Source organism: Manis javanica, chromosome 13, assembly GCF_040802235.1.
Source record: "Manis javanica isolate MJ-LG chromosome 13, MJ_LKY, whole genome shotgun sequence".
Lineage (NCBI taxonomy): Eukaryota > Metazoa > Chordata > Mammalia > Pholidota > Manidae > Manis > Manis javanica.
This window is the reverse complement of record NC_133168.1, coordinates 43,503,591-43,521,640: the sequence shown is the minus strand read 5'-3', so window position 1 is coordinate 43,521,640 and position 18,050 is coordinate 43,503,591. Positions and strand designations below refer to the sequence as shown.

The window sequence follows — 18,050 nt, the reverse complement described above, 5'->3', positions numbered from 1 at the left end:
GTTCATTTACTCCTTAATACCGGCCCAATTACTACGTCCAATTTAAAGATGAGGTAAGACAAACATCTCAGATGGTTTACATGGTAGAGACAGGACTTGGCTCCAAATGGGTATCATGCCAACGACTTAACAGTTGAGCCCATTCAATAACATTTCACTCTCCTATAACATTGTGACAAATAGAAGGGAAAGCTTTCTAGCAACCAGAACAGCCCAAAGGTAAAATGTACCCCACTTGGTCTCCAAGGCAGTGGTCAATTAGGGATATGACCCTAATTGGGGTCATTATCTCTGCAGAGAGCAGAATAAGGGATACAGACAGTGAATGGATAATCCTTTCTCACTCCATTCCATGAGTCCATTATTTTATATTGTGAATACACAGTAAGAAAAAATTATTATATACGAAATCACAAGTCCAACCCTGAGCTAGTTGAGAGTATAGGCACATTCTTACTCACTTCTTCCTTCAGCAGATAGCTCACTGTTGAAGTTAACATTAATAAATGTTTACTTTATTACTAAGTTCCTGTCTTTTTAGTATCCTGTCTAGTACCTTTACAGGAAAAATAATAACACAGCCTTACTGAAGTCTATATCTGAATTATTTTGTTTGTTCTGCAGTTTTTTACATGAGGTATGCTGCTATAATATCACTAAGAACATAAATATCCCAAGTGAAAATGTTTTTAAAACTTTATATTGGCATTAACCCAATTTTTTGTTAATCTGTAATTCTTAGATTTATACTTTGCCAAATCTCACAATAAATTGTGTAATGGAGGGTCATTAAAAAAATTATATCTTCAAGGTTGGCACTTTAAATTAGACTAATGTTGGTGGAATGACAATGTTACCAATCCTCTTCTTTTTCTAGAAGTTATCATGTCTGTTATTGTATTTGGGGCAATCACTTACTTTACTATATTTGTCCTACATACATACACTTTAGTGGAAAAACTTTACTTTGAAAATTATAATCTATCATTGAAACTGTGATTAAATGATTGTGAAAAATTAAGCTGGATCTGCATGTTGCTATTTAAGACTTAGTGATTTATCTTTATTCTTCTTTGAAAAGAAAATAATTCTCAATTATATATTTATGGAATTTGGAAACTTTAAAGCAAATATTTAGATTAATTGCATTATACAAAGTAATTTTACTCAAGTATGGTATAATTACAGTTGAAACAAAACACTTAATTTAACAAAGATTATGCTGATTTTAGTAGGCTGAAAAGTATGACTATTGTAGCACAAAGAAGACAAGTAGTGACTCTGTGGCATCTTACAACACTGTTAGACAGTGACTTCAGTGGGATATGGGGGGGACTCGATAATATGGTGAATGTCGTAAACACATTGTTTTTCATGTGAAACCTTCAGAAGAGTGTATATCAATGATACTTTAATAAAAAAATAATAATAAAAAATATGACTAAGTTGTGAAACAATGATTAACAGCTTTTTTAATATCTCAGATAAAAGTGATTAATATATTCAAAGACTCATGTTCTCAGGCAATAGAGAACTTTATTTCTTCATTAACTATTAAGGAAAAAGGAAGAGAATAAAAGACATTACATTATTTAGTCTATCAATGGATAATTTCTTTGTATTTAATGTGAGTCAAGCAAAACTTGTTTTCTTTTTTATAGCAGAAAAACCTACAAGAGTTGCAGGTAAGTACTGCTTGTATTGGTGATAAATTCTCTTTGACACACAGTATAAATTTCAAGCTGCAATTCATAAAATATTTTTCATGTATTCAGAGATCAAATCATTTTATACTAAACCCTTTGACAGGAATTTGTTAACTTCTAATCAAATACGTTATTTGAAATAACTTGTAACAAAAATATCTTCTCCAGCCTGAAAATTAAAGTGTCTTGCTCAAATACAGAAATCTTTTCAGGGATTAAAGTAGAATGGAACAAAATAAACCTATTTTTGCCTGAAACCCTCAATCACTAAAAATTTGTTGTAGAGCATATATGACTGAGCAAGGGTGTTTTATTTCTTGTTGTTTTCTAATGTTCATTAAATTAAATGTAATTGTATATTTCAGAAGTATAACATAATTAGGAATATATTAATATTGTATAGCAAAACATAAAGCTCTCAGAAATCACTCTCTAAAGTATCAAGAGCTAGGTATAAATAGGCTTCTAAATACACCGAACACAATTCTAAATTCTCTTATAACTTCCTAAAATTCTGGGAAATAGCAATTTTCCTTCCCATGTTTCCTGATTTAATAAAAATAAATCATTTAAATCAGTGCTGTCTAATACAATCTTGCCAGCCACACATGTAATTTTTAATTTTCTAGTAGACACATTAAAAGGGTAAAAGAACAGATGAAAATATTTTTAATAATATTTCTTTAACCTATATACAAATAGTATTTCAATATGTAATCAATATAGAAATGTATTGATAATTTACTTTTTTTTGTATTGAGCCTTTGAAATTATGTGTGCATTTTATACTTACGGCACATTTCAATTTATACTAATCACATTTCAATTCCCCAAAGCCCTATATGGTTAGGAGCTACTGGTTGGACAGAGCAGATCTCAGTATTTATTGTGTACTTTCACTGTATCTGGCACATAGTAAGTATTGAGGACAATACAAGGCAGTCATTAATGTGGCACCTGTCACGTATCTCATTCAAAGCTCTCTGACTTAATAGAACTACACATGGATTTGATTCAATAATTTTAAAAAAGAAAATAATCATAAGGGTACAGAATTATCTCCCTGACATGAAGGCAAACTTACAGTGATCCTGAGGAAAACCCTCTGAAACTATTGCACTCCACACCCTTCACCTATAGCCAAAGATAGTAAGGGAGACTTCATAAAGGGGGCAATTCCTTAAAGAATCATTAGAATTGGATAACTGGAAATAAACAGAAGTGCGTGTAAATGAAAAATTCACTTATCCTGTATGTTTTTTCCTTACTCTCACATGCTACCACACTCCTAACACTTCCAACTCCAGATGTTTTGAGTTTTTTCCATACAAAGCAATTCTCTGTAACACCAGTTCCAGTCAGTTCGGACACTAACTGGAGTTAACCTACCCCATAGATTGAGGGTCTTGTCCCGCAAGACGGTTCCCCACTTCAGATGCCAATTGCAAGTAATATTTCCCCCAGGTTACTCACAACTTCTGTAGAACTCAGCTACAGATTGATATTCTTGTGACTCCCTCCCTTGGATTCAATTATTTGCTAGCTAGAGCACACATGGAACTCAGGAAAACACATTCACCAGTTTACTATGAAATAAGGATATGAAAGAGGATATGATAAAGGATACAGATGAGTGGCCAGAGGAAGAAATACACAGGGTCTGGAAGGGTCCCAAGTGCAGGAACTTCTGTCCTTGTGGAGTGAGGGTTGCCACCCTCCAGGGAGGTAGCCCAGAGTTATTTGAATCCCATACCTACAAGATTTTTATGAAGACGTCATTATATAGGCATGATTGATCATTATCTCAGTCTCTAGTCCTTTTCCACTTCTTGGAAAATGAGAGCTGGGGCTACAAGTTCCCAGTTTCATATCAGAGCTTGTTCTTTTTGGTAACCAAGTGCAAGAGCCCAACTATTGCCTCATTGGAACAAAGCTCTCCTATCATCAAAGAATTCCAAGGGATTTAGGAACTCTTCCAGGAACCAGGAACAGAGACCAAAATTTGTGTTTTCTGTTATTTCAAAGTTGACCAAGAAAGCAGGATATATAGAGGCAATCAAAAGAAGGGTTGGCTGGGTTTGATGGCTAGTGTTAGAAAGCAGGGGGAGGCAAGGACATGCAATGTGACATGGAGGTAAAAAACTGACCAAAGAATTTAGGCTGACTTACATGGAAATCTGTGATTTATTTATATAAAGGAATAAAACATGAATAGTAGTAGTAGTAGAAGTAATAAAAATCACACTAAGAGTAGTAACTCAGGAGAGAAAGGTATAAGGAAAAAAACTGTCTCTTATGGATCATATGATATAGATGTCTAGAGACATCATGGAGTGATATATGATAATAAGTTGGTTTCTGAGTATATGAAGATCATATCCTGTGTAGCACATATTACTTTTTATCATGCCTTTTTAGAGACAATCATCAAACTGCCTCAGCTATTTATCAAATAGAACATACTGGAGATAATTTAACTAAAGAATCATTGTTCTTTTTGTGAACCCTGTTTTCAACATTATGTTGTATGTATTTACTTTTGTTCTAACTTCTTATTTATTTTTCAGTCATTTATTTGTCTTTCACTAAATGAGGTTCACAAAAAGCTCCTGCTTTGAGCACATTGCTCCCTTCACCCACATTCTCTAACTTTACTCTCCTGCCTGTATCTCTGTTCTGGATGGACCAGCCTCTCTATCTCTGCGAGGCCATCTTTTTCTGCCTAGATCATCCTTCATTCCCAGATATTTTGGTCCAGAAGAAGAAGTGGAAATATGAGGAAGAGGGCTGATGTAAAACAGAGGGGAGGTATCTCTTCCTGAATTCTACTAGTTCACTCCAATTGAGATGCTTGAAACCACCCCAAAGGAATAGATTCTCAAATTTCTGGGGTTTTATTGTAGGGATAAAGAAGATACTGATAGAATCAGCACTATGCCAACATCTTTCTACTGATTCAGTGAAAGAAACATTGCAAAATCAAATTTCCCATCATCTGTAGACAATTAGGCTTTAATCGATGCTTGTTTTTGTGGGTTTATTTTTTAAAGGACGTGGCTTTCTAATTTCTATATGTTCATTTGATTTTTATTCTTTATCTTTTTTCTTTGTAACTAAGGTAAATATACAATCAATAATTTGCTTTTCTTGGAGTTTGGAGGAAGACATAAAAAATTGTTAGATTGTTTTATATTTAAGATCTATTATCTTAAAAATTAAAAACAAGCACATTCTTGAACATTAATGGTGCAACCCTGTCTTCCTAATACTATTTTAAGTATCTTGAAATCTTTTTTCTGAAAAAAAGTATCTGTACATCCTAAAACATTATTCCCCGGGAATTTTCCCAAGGGCAAAACATGAAATAAAATAAAAGAATGAACAAATACATTATTAAAAAGCAAATGGTGCCGAGGGAAGACTTGCAAGGCTTGACATAGCTGAGACACTGACATTATATTTACAACAACGGGTGTCGGGGCAACAAGGAAAATGCATTTATAGGAACTCATAGTTCTTTTGTTCTTATTGTCTGGTAGTCAACATATAAGTAAAGCTAGGCTGGCTTTCCCTTCAAAATGAGTATTTTAAAAGGAGTGTAGGAAGAGTCTTTCTCAAGATGGTGCTATGTGGAAATTTAACTTTGTTGCCTTTTTCTATAACATTTTTCTCTGTTTATAAATAACATTTTGCCATTAATATCTTACCAAAATTATCCACATAGGTTTGGGATCATTATAAAGTCTCTAAAGTCTAATTTTGATATCAAATATAATGAATTTAACTTTTTAAGGCTATACTGATAAAATTTAATCTTTTATAGAAGTTAATTACTTTTTAATGAAACTTCAAACAAGTTCAACAGTGGGCTCACCAGGATTTCCATTATTTTGACAACTTACATGTTTGGTATATCTTAGGCTAAAGACTTATTTAGGAGAGCATACTTAAACATAAGTAAAGTATAATATTTGTAATAATAAAAACATAAGGTATCTTTTTACTGATTATCTGTCCCTATATTGAAAATTTTCAAGAATTTCAGAAAGTCAGAATTTCCCAATATGTATGTAATTCCATTTGAAAGACCATGACTTTTTCAGACAATCATGGTACTATTAATGAGTCAGTGAATTGTAAAATTCTATATATACATATGACATATATATATATACATGTATCATATGTATATACAGGCAAAAGAACTTTTTTTTCTGAAGTACAAATATTGTTAATATTATCTATAATTCTCTTTAATAAACAATTAAATTAGTGATCTTTTCCAAAGTGATCAAATACAACTTAAAAGTCACCTAATAGTCCATCTTTAAATCAAATTGTTATCTAAGATTAATTAAGTTGTTAATAAAAAATAATATGTAATTAATTAATGGTGGCACACCCACACCTTAACTTTTAAATAAATTGATCTATTTTGTCACTACACAACATATGCCAATCACATTTTCTAGTTCCGTACAAGAAAACTTAATAGCCTGATTAGGAAGAGGTTACAGAAAAAGTCTTGAAACATTAATAACTTGATTAATTTCACAGAATGAGTTTGGTGTTATTCATGCCAGCTATATATTGAATTCATTTAGCTAATTTTGATCAAAATGTTCCCCTTAAAATAAACTAAATTGCAGAAACTTAAATGATTATTAAATTTCTCTCCATAGTCTGTTCAAATACTGTGACCATTTTAAAAAAGCCATTTCCATTGCTTTAAATATATAATATTTTTGTGATTGCCTTTTTCATTGTTTAAACCTGTGAGATTGATTATGTACATAAAATCACAAAGAGAAAAAAAGGACTTACCTTTTCTAAAATAGCTCCTCAGGAAATGAAGATTTAGTGAGAGATCTTTTCTGAAACTTTTCTTTGTATACAAATTAATTAGAAATTGGATTTCCTTTTCTTCTCCATAAATAAAAATTTGTCCATGTTTTTGATCTTTAAAAAGACTTTATTATATAAAATTTGATATAAACAAAATAACATAAGACGTATATATATGTAAAAACTAGATACTATAAATAACATAGCTTATGCTTTTGGACTCCCCATCCCATCCTTTGACTCCTACTAGAGATAATTAATACACAAAATTTCATTTTTATATATATTTTTAATTTTTTCTATTTCTATCACATATTGATCTCTCATATATATCATATTGTAGGACACATTCTGAGATTTTTCACTTAATGTCATGCTTCTCAGATACATCATATTTTTGTGTAGTTGTAGTATTCACTCATTTTCATTGCTATTTAGTATATTACATTGTAAATATATACATTCAATCTATTCTACTATTGATAGATATTTCCTTTGCTTCTGATTTAAGATTTTTCTGTTCATTTTCAAATATCATAATATGTGTGATTATTTTATTAATCTCTGCTCTTTCTACTTTCCTAATTATGCATACATGGCAATCAATTTTCCTGTAATCCAGCAGCATCCCACAAACCTTTACATGTAGTATTTTCATTACCATTCAATTGTAAGTATACCTTAATTCCACTATAATAAATTATTTAACTAGCATACAACATGGAAATTTTAGTACTTATTCAAAAATTTCCAAACCTACTGGAATCATGATTACCCTCTTTTAGCCAACCTCTAGTTTGTGCAACAGTCAGAGAAAATGATCTACTCTTTGAAATGTGTTGAGTTCTGTTTTAAGAACTAATATTAGTTTTAGTAGATTTCCATATATCTTGAGAATAATGTGCATTTTTCTAGTGGTTGGAAGTAGAAATCTATATCCACTGAAAAGCTTAATCGTGTTTTCAATTACCCTGTATCTTTATGATTTTTTTGAATATTTAATGTATCAATAATTGAATAAACTATATTGAAATCACCTACTCTGAGGGAGAATTATCACCTTAGCCCTGTAGTTGTATCAGCATTTTTATAAGCTGTTTTATACATTTTATGCAAGTTTAATTATATCTTTCTGCTGAATTGAGCATTCATCTTTATATAACTTCTATATTTCATATAATTATCTTTAAGTAGCATGTCAAATATTGTAATTATCTCAGCTTTCTTTGGTTAGTATTTTACTAAAAATGTTTTTACAAACGTTTACGTGACATTATATTTTAGATACATCGTTAATAAATAACAAACTTAAAATTCATTTTTTACTTTATCTAGTACAGTGACCTTTTAGTATTTTATACTATTTATATTTGTTGTGATTATTAATATTTTAGGTCTATTTCTTACCATCTTATTGCTTTATATTTCCCAGGCATTCTCAACGCTTCTTTATATTCTTTCTTGTCTTTTACAAATTGATGGATTTTTTCCTTGTGAATGTGTTTCATTATTCTGTTTTCCAGCCTGTATTGATCGCATATATGTGAGTGGAAAAGAGTACTCTATTTTTCTTATCTTAGTGATTACCACTGAAATTTTATAATGCATACTTAACAAAGAATAATATTACTATAAAACACCCTCTTCTAAATAAGAGAAGGATGTTAAAGCATTTAAATTTCATTGCAGCTCATCCTGATTTAAATGCTAATTTTATTCAATATTTTTAGGTCTAACCTTTAAAAGAATCTGAATTTCAGATTTTATTATATTTATTCTTTCAATCAATAAGTGTCTATCTTTACCTACATGCTTACTAGTTTCCTAGCTTACCATTTCTTTGCTGTGCTGACTTTATTTTGCCATCAAACTTCTTCCAATAGCACCTTCTTCAGAAGTGCCTTGAACAAAGACCTATTGATGGGAAATGTTCTGTTTTTATTTATTTTCCCATGTCCTTAAATCATCTTCATTCCTAAAACCTTTTTCCTGGACACCTAATCTAGGTTACCGGTTAGGCACTTTGAGCACTTTCAACACATTATTCCTGTTTGAGGTGGGGGAAATATGTTTTCAGCTAAATTGTCATTGCTTCCTATGCGATCTATCTTTTCTTTCTGGCTTTAAATATTTTCACTTTGCCTTTGATCTACTGCACTTACACTATAGTTTATTGGAGTGAGAGCTTATTTTTATTATGAAATGTTTCCAGGATACATGGATTCACTTTTTTCCTTTTACCACTCAGGGGATTCACAGACAGTATTTCTTCAAATGTTGTCTCTTCTTCATTTTCCTTCTGCTGATTAGGAATACGTTAGGTACACACATTCTTTCTGCTGTCAACATCGCTTTCAAATTTTTCATCCCCTTGTTTCTCTATACTCTAGTGTAATTTCATCAGTTTTAACATTCACTCATTATTTCTTCAGTTTTACATAGTTATTTAACTCATCCAATTAGCTTTTATGCCACATTTTTTATTATGATAGTTATTTTTCAGATCTAATTATTTTCATAATCTCTTGTTGCGTGCCCTTCTGAGTTGGTTTTTTTATTTCTTAAAACATTTCATCTATATGTTAAAGCTTAAGTATGAAAATTTTAATATCAGAAGTGCTTTGGGGTATAAACCTGCTTGTTGTATCTTCAGACTCTCACTCATGATGGTGTTTTTCTGACTGTTTGAACTTTGTGAGGTCTTTTTATCCTTTCCCTTAGCTTTCTTTCTCTGCTATCCTATCCTGTTCCACTTTTATTCTACTCTTAGCAGTTTCTCACCATTTGTGGGGTCCTGCCCTGGCTCACCAGTTTCCCCAGATCATAGGGTACGTAACAGCACCAGCGTTCCGATCCGATGGTGAGCCGTTAACGCTCCACTGCTACTGGACTGGTGAGGCTAAAGTCCTTCCGGGTTTCAGCTGGTGATCTCGAGTGGTCCTTACTCATTTCTTAGAAAATACCTGTTGGCTTTTTGGCGGTGCCAGGCTTCAGGTCTCTCAGACTCCCCATTGCTTCTCTGCTTTTTTATCTACAGACACTGAAACTTGGTAGATTTTTGACTTTGTGTTTGTCCCAGTCCACATGTATTTAAGGGTTCATTTAATTTCATTATAAATGTTGCCCAGGGATTTGCTAATTTGCTCTTTGTTTTGGGGGAAGGGGATTTGCGAGAGACTTAAATGCTATATTGCTACTATCAGAAGCCCCTGGAACAGTTACGTTTTCATCCCATTGCCCCTGACATAACAAGATCTCTAGCTCGGTCTCTGCATCCCCACTTTGCTCCTTGTATGCGTAGTTTTTGAGTTTCTGTTTTAATGTAAGCACTGTCCACAGGATGAGTTCTTTCATGTATCAGAAAGGTTTATTTTTTTCCCCTCCCAAGGCAGGATTCCAGAGGGTCCCTTTACCTCCTCTGAACCCAGACTGCAACAAATGTATAGTTCTGCTGGTGGTAGTTATGACATGATCAGAAGTATTAGAATTCAATGGTTTTTTTGGTAATGTTATCACAAATCTTGTTTGAACCAAGATTCATGCCTTACTTGTCTAAACTAAACAGTAAAAAATCTGATGACCCAGTTTCAGGCATTGTATAAAATGAAATTTTTATTAAAACTTTAGTCTTTATCACACTTGAATTTAATCTTCTTTAAAACAAAACCATTCTCAGTTAATACACATATGCAAAAACCTTTGAAAAAGAAAAATATGCCTTTGAGTATTATGCATATTAAAGCATATTTCACTGTAGCTATGTATGTGTGTGTATGTGTGTGTATATATATATATATATATATGTATATATATATATAATATTTTTTTCCTAAAAATAATCACTTTATAAAACTACTGACCTTTTTGTTTTTTTTGGAAGTCCCTTGCTGGGATGTAGTATTGTTGGCAATGGCTTGCTGGAACAGATGTTGATGAATACTAACATCAATGTAGTTTTTGTTAAAAACAAATTAGCCTCAAATTTATGGTAGAAATACAAAAGTTGTAGTGTAGTGGCTGTTGATGGAAACCTGCTTAAACACTGCGTAAACTTGGGCAAATGATTCAACATCTCTGTGTTCAAGTAGCCTTATTTTTAAAATATGGATTGCAATCATCCTATTACCTCATAGAAATTTTGGGAAAATTAAGTAAGATAAAATAGGATGTTTACAGATAAGACAAGTAGTGATTCTATAGCATCTTACTATGCTGATGGACACTGTAATGGGGTATGTGGTGGGGAATTAATGGGGGAGTCTAGTAACCACAATGTTGCTCATGTAATTGTATATTAATGATACCAAAAGGAAAAAAAATAGGGTGTGTATATAATGACTGGTGCATAAACAACTATGAATTGTTATCCATGAGGATGGTGGTGATGATCATGGTGATCGTGAGGATTATGATGTGGTCACAGTTACTTCCCTAGTTAGGGGCAAGTTTCTTTTATTAAGCCTTTGTGTCAAAACAAATAAAACACTGAGATAAAATCATAATAAGACAGAACATCTCACTTATTTTGGGACAGATTTTAAACAATTCCACTTTTTAGAACAAGGGTGGCTAAATTCACAGAAATTTTCTTTCAGAAGAGAAATGGAGGAACGACTTTTGGCTGAAGCCTTCTAAGTAGGTACCAGTTGCTGCACTCACTCCATCTGATCAACTTTGTTTGCCAAACCCCAGAGAAAGTCCGTGTATAAGGCATTTGGTAGAATGTTTGTCACTATTCATTTTTAGAGTTTCGGTACCAGCAATGTGGCCTCATTCATTGATTTGATGTTAAGTTGTTCTGATATTGCCCGCCAGACAGGCATGTCTTACTCTCATAGTGACAGGACAGACACTCAGAAAGGATTGCATATGTTTATTGAACACCTTTGGCTTCACTGTGCACAAAATTCCAAATGTAAACTGTCTCTGCATGCTTTATTACCCCCTGGGGTCGATATCAAGATTCCGTGGATATTATTCAGTGTAGCAGTTAATTTTCTTTAAAACTCTTGATCATTTTAAATAACACCATGTATAAAAGGAGACTTTCACACCTGAGAGCCAACATAAACTGTCAACTGTGGTCTCGAACTACTGTGGTTTCTTAGGATACCTTGAAAAAGTGTAAACTTTTAGAATGTAGTATTCCATCAAACTGTTTACACATAATTCAGCGAATCAATTGAGAAAATAATTTGGAGCGTTTGGCATTTTTCTGACACAAAGTGATGCCGTGAATTAGATAAAGTAAGAAGAGTAGGGAAAAATACAAAAATCCATGATAGTTGTGTCTGTGCCTTAGGATCCCAGATGTTTACCTATGAGTATTTCTTGAAGCTCTTCACAAATCAGAATAGAGTTCTAGTAGAAATAAATATGCAGTAACTGCTGGTACACACACATGCGTTATTTAGGTAGTTTTTATTTATTTATTATGTTTCCTAAGAGCATGCAGAGCAGACTGAGCACTACAGGAAATTTTATCTTCACAAAACAAGAAAAATACCCTGAACAGTCTATGCCATCAATGTGGATTCTTTACAATTGGGCTTCTCTCCAAATCACATTCTCTTTTAATCTTTCTGTTTTACCCACCCCCACCCTCCCATGCTCAGATGAGGAAGCAGTGCTTTTCCCAAGATCGTTTTCCTCCTTGACTCCCTCTCTTCTTCCCTCTCTTCATCCTTACTCCCTAATCATACACCCTGAGTTCTCACTCTAAGAAATCCTCTTCTCTTTGTCTACAATATCCTCCAACTGTTCCTTCCTACAAAACTTCCCTTCCTCTTTCTGCTTCTTGGAGTTGTTGTACCTTTGTTTTGCTCTCATTTACAACCTTATGTCTGAAATAAGTGTCCCACTGGGTCTTCAAGCTTTAACTCCATGAAACCTGAGTATTAACCCTGATGCTTTCCTCAAATGCGGACCTCCACATTGCAAAGCTGAATTACCTCTAGCCACTTCTCCCTAATTCTCAACCTCTTTGATTCAGTCAGAGTTATTGTCACTCTCCCTTTTTTTTTTTTCTGATGTTTTCCTCTTTTGCCTTTCATAACATCAGCTTTTTTCAGCCTGGGTTTATTTTCTCAGTACTGGGCTTCTGCTGCTTTTCTCCAGACTTTGAGTTTTTCCATCCTCAGCTCTATTTCCAACTCTGCTCTTCTCTTCCCCAGTGGGTTCCTCCAACCTTGCTATCTACCTCTTTGTGGATAAAACCTAAAATTGTTCTGAAGCCTTACCTATCTTCTCAGCTCTGGCCCCACGTTTGCAACTCCTAACTTCACCTTTTGTCTGCACAAGTTTACAACTGACCTTCCTATGTAACCCCTCTTCCCTTCACTTATCTTTCTACCCACAGCAAAACTCAAAGGAAATTGCCACATGATCTCTACTCTTTAGTTACTTAGACATGAAACTTCAAATTCTACTTCAACTAATCAGGATTCTTTGTCCCTGGCTCTAATTCAGTTGTCAAGTTGGCTTTTATCTTTTCTCCTATGAACTGTCACAGTCTTCAACTGACCCCTTTCTGATTACTGTAATTCTTCCTTTTGCATACTTAATAGTAGATTAGGTTTTCCAAAACTTCAAATTGATTAGGTCACTTATATAATAAATGTTCAGTACTTCTTCATGGCAAATTTAGAATACATTCTACACTTCTTGGCCCAAGGATCTAAAGCCTCTATGATCCATCTTAAACTACATTTTAAATCTTTTTTCTATAATCATTGTCTATACCTATCACAGATTCCAATCCAGTTCAACTTACCTGGTTTCTAATATTCCTGCATCCTGCCCCTTTTTAAAAACTCAATATTCCTTGTAAAGGATGAGTATTTTCTACTTATTTTGTAAGTGTATTGTGGGACTTAAGTGAAAATGTATGTAAGGTAGCTAGTAGACATCCTGAACATAAAATGAGCCCATTGCAGTTATTTTTATTATTGCTGAAAGAGTAACTATTTCTTAAATGAATAAATTACATGAAAACTTCAAGATAATCTTCATGTTGACTATAAAACTAGACTGACTTATTTTAATGGGTTATAATTTTTGATATTTTTATATTATCAATACACAGGATACATCACAAAATACACATGATGAATTATACCCTTTCTATGAAGGATAAACTAATGTTCCACCTGCTTTGAAAAACACTGTGACTATAAGTTTCTAGTTAAATAATTTGTATATATATATGATAGTGGTTTAAGTCTATTCCATTGTCCAAACTTAGGATGATATTAATATAGTAGAGAGAGAAGAAAGAAAAAAAAGAAAAAAAGAAAGAAAGAAAGAAAGAAAGGAAAGAAAGAAAGAAAGAAAGAAAGAAAGAAAGAAAGAAAGAAAGAAAGAAAGAAAGAAAGAAAGAAAGAAAGAAAGAAAGACAAAAGAGAAGGAAGGAAGGAAGAAAGAAAGAGAAAAGAGAAGGAAGGAAGGAAGGAAGGAAGGAAGGAAGAAAGAAAGAAAGAAAGAGAAAAGAGAAGGAAGGAAGGAAGGAAGGAAGGAAGGAAGGAAGGAAGGAAGGAAGGAAAGGGAAGCACAGGAGGGAGGGAGGAAAAGGGAGATACTAATATCTAACCCTAATATCCAAAGAGTTCACATTCATTGTATACTTTAATGATGTTAAATTTTTTCTTTTAATGCAAAATTAGCATTAATTCATTGGCAAAGTTTGATATGGTATGGAATAATTTTTCCTCAAAATGTGTAAGGTCAAATGGAAATATAGCTAAGGTTTTCCTTTGTAATAGTTCTTATTTTGAAGAATCTAGTTTTGCTTCGTGTGCTTGCATCGTTTTACTTATATATTTCTGTGTCAGAGAAACAAGGTGCTTCCTCTCAAGAGGTAACATATATTTGTTTGAAATGCTATTGATTTATATGCCTAGTGAACTTATTTTTTAAATAATTACCTTTCTTTTTTACAGGTTTGTCTTTAGCTATTTCCTTCTGTAATATGTTGGCTATTTCATAAAAATAGAATTCTTCATTTGGAGTAGTATTTCTTAGTGTATAGTCTGCAGATCTCTGGCATCTCCAAAAATCCTTTCAGGTGATCTGAAACACTTTACAAAGTAATACTGAGCCACCATTTACCTCTTTCACTCTCATTTTTTCATGAGTGTACAGTGGAATGTTCCAGAAGCTAAATGACATCTGAGAACATCATAGCTCATATGACCAAGGGAAAGTGTGCTTCAAGATTCTTGTTTTTAAAAAAATGTCTAATTTAGTTTCTATTACATTGATTAGTAATAAATACTGTTCACATAACAAATTTTTAAGTTTATAAAGGGATTCTGTGAATAAATTTGAGAACCATTATTACAGAGCATAAGAAATGGAAACAAGATAAGCTCACTTGTTGAGAATGATAGATCTGTATTTTGTTGGTGTAAAATCTACTAATTGATATACCAAGTCCATATATTTAAACTACATGTAATTGTACACCATACCTATCATTGACAGAGAGGCTAGACTCTACATTTGTTCATATCCTTGGAATTCCTCTCAGCCAAAATTTAATTAGTGTCCATATTGATGGTATATATTCAATCTACTTAATGTCAACACATTGGCTGTTTTAGTTGCATCTATTTCCACCCTTACAGAACCAAGGCTTCCCTAGACTCTCTGCATTTGACTTATCCCCTGAAACTTCTGAAGGTTCCCCTCCTGCTCTGACTTTCTTTTTGATCCATGGCTGGAGAACAGGCTTGTAGCTCAGGAAAAACTATCAGCAAAGGTCAAAGAGAATTTCGGATTTTTTCAGGGCATTACACTTGGTCACAAAATAACACACCTATCTATGTACTCTCAAGTGTTGGAACAGACACTTAAGTGAGATGAGGCAGACTGTAGAATTGGGAGAAAGGAGAAATTCCCTCAGTTAATTAGATATAAATACTACTTGAAAATACAAAATCTAAGCCACTCTACTATGATCATTTTATTGTTTTCTTAAACTAATAGCTATTTAAGAACCCCTGTGTCTGTAACTCCAATAAGTATAAAAGAGTTGTATAAAAGTTAGACCTTGATGTCAACATGTTTAAAACATTGAAATAGTAACAGACAAGACCTCCCATGCATTCATAACTCTGTTGTGGTAGACATGTTTGCTCTCTGTGGGAGAATGAATTCATATGTGGTTCTTTTGGAATCTAAGTTTATATAGTAGTGAAGGATGGAGTCTACAGTTTGAAAATCAAGATAAAACCTTTTAATTCTTTGGTGTTTGGAATATGATTAAATTATCTACAATGGTTAAGCAAACAGAACACATACTGTGTGTTCCTCTTCACTGTCATTATCATTTTCAAAGACAAGAAAGTAATTTTTCTATTCATCCCCACTGAAGAAGAACAGATCATTTGAGGAGCAGAGGGACACACCTAGAGGGACACTTCATCTCTGCTCTGCACAAGTGCCTGGCTCATGCATGACTTGACTGTGCCAAGACTTTAAAAACAATCTGTGGAACCAGAATGCTTGAGTCTGAATTTCCATTTCCCCACTAACTAATTTGGGGGTCTTGAATATCTTGAATATACCCTTTGATTATTCTACCTGTAAAGTGGGAATTGTTTTAGTACCCTCTTCCCAGATTTGCTAATGAGGTGAAATATGTTACTATTTGTAAAGTACTCTTAAAGGTGACTGACACATAGCAGGTGTGCTTTTTGTGAAATAAATATAAATCCTCATTGACGTGGCTCTGATCTAGACATGCTGGGGTCCATGCTCTAGCCCTGCCACTTTTCTATGACTTTGAATAGCACTTAAACCCTCTCTCCTCCATCTGTACAGGACATTTAAAATAAAAAACACCTATTTACTAAGGGGTTGTCAGGATTGAATGTGTCAAAACATATGAGATAACCTAATAGGGCATAGCAAGTGGTAGGAAATTTTAATTTTAGTAGTAGTTAAAATTGATCTCTCAGTTTACTCTGTTTTGCCCATTAACCAAATGCATATCACTTCTAAACTTTCCCAGACATCTTGCCTTCTCTGTCTTGCTTCCTACTAGATCTTTGCAATTTCAAGACTGGCTGACACAGTCGGACTCCTAGAAACACTAAATGTTACACGTCCCCAGCTAAAGAGCTCCTCCTAGGATTTCCTTGGGACTGTCACCACTCTCTTCCTCCAAACTCAAAGAATGCATTGTGCTATCCTGTATTCTGTTAATCTCTTACACCAGAAATTATTCAATTATATTTAACTCAGCCTACAAAGCCTTGTTTATACTTACCTCCTTCAAATGATTACTGGTTGCAGAAAACATTGTTTCTATGTTGACTGTTAAAATGTGTCCCCAATTTCTTTCACTGAATCCATTCTCTCATATTCTAGTGTTGTTTTCACAAAGTAAATCCAGAATATTATTTCCCTCTGAAACAACCTTCATTGGCTATGACATTAAGTAGAGACTACTCAGCCTGACTTAGAAGACCTTCCACATGATAGTTTTATCCAACCTTTCTAGATACAGTTCTCAGGCTTCCCTCAAAATCCTGCAATCTTTGAATATCTTCTGTCCTTTGTTGTATCTCATCTTTCTTCATGTAGTTGCCTTCACTTTAAACTTACCATCTCCCTATATGTTACAGATAATACCCTCTCTTTATTGCAGAACCCATTTCAAATCTGACTTCCTTCAAACACTATTTTTCCAACTGCTCCTCCTAAAAAAAAACAAGTCTCTCTTTGAAATTCCATTGTCACATGTTGACACTTCTTTTATGGTAATGACTGTACCTTTTAAAAGTCAAGTTTTTGTTTTATTCAAACCACCGCTCACCCAATCAATGCATGAGTTATATAGGTAAATGGATTATAAGTGTGTTATTCCTTTTTGTATTCTGAGCAGTGGCAATGACCTTAGTTGAGTAAATTTCTGTTGCTGTTAAATTGCTTACAGAGATTGCATCTCTATAGCAACTGCCCAAGGCTTGCAGTTTACCTTCTTGAGCTTCTGTTCTCCTGCTTAGTCTCCACCATTGGAACACTTTTATCACTTAGACTTAGTTTACCCGGGGTCAGAAAACAGAATTTGGGAAAGAGAAGAAGCTAAGTCTTTCACGCTTCCCTTATTTATTTCTACAGGGATAACAAATGGATCCAGAAAAAAACTGTCTTAGTTGAAACTGTGGTATAATCTACAAAAATTAAATGTGCATGTCTTGTGTGCAAGGACCTCACATCATTCTATTTTTGTAAAGACCTCCATAGAAATTAGCAGATTCTTACTGCACAATTAAATATAGTTATTATTTTATTCTTTTAAGAACTCTGATAATTTTTAAATATTGTTATTCCAAAATATCATATAACCATTTATACTTTATTTATAGCTGTTGATTGGTCAGTTTAAGACCATGGTCATTTCATCCAGAATTTAATTGAGTTAAGCCTGTATTTAAATGTTTTTTGAATTAATCAGGTTGAAATTTCAATAATTCACTGCTCCCAATGAAGTGA

The 18,050-nt window shown here is 33.3% G+C and overlaps 1 protein-coding gene across 16 annotated transcripts in view; it reads left to right on the top strand.

Moving 5' to 3' along the window:
• TRDN (triadin) overlaps positions 1-18,050 on the top strand; it is a 486,197-nt gene that overhangs the window by 461,235 nt on the left and 6,912 nt on the right. For 12 of the 16 annotated variants that reach the window (XM_073219550.1, XM_073219549.1, XM_073219542.1 and 9 more), the window contains one exon: positions 1,662-1,685. The exons of 2 other annotated variants lie outside the window; for them this stretch is intronic. In XM_073219550.1, coding sequence (XP_073075651.1) covers positions 1,662-1,685 — 24 coding nt within the window. The remainder of the gene's footprint in view (positions 1-1,661; positions 1,686-18,050) is intronic. 2 more of the 16 variants (XM_073219539.1, XM_073219537.1) reach the window with 1 other exon arrangement.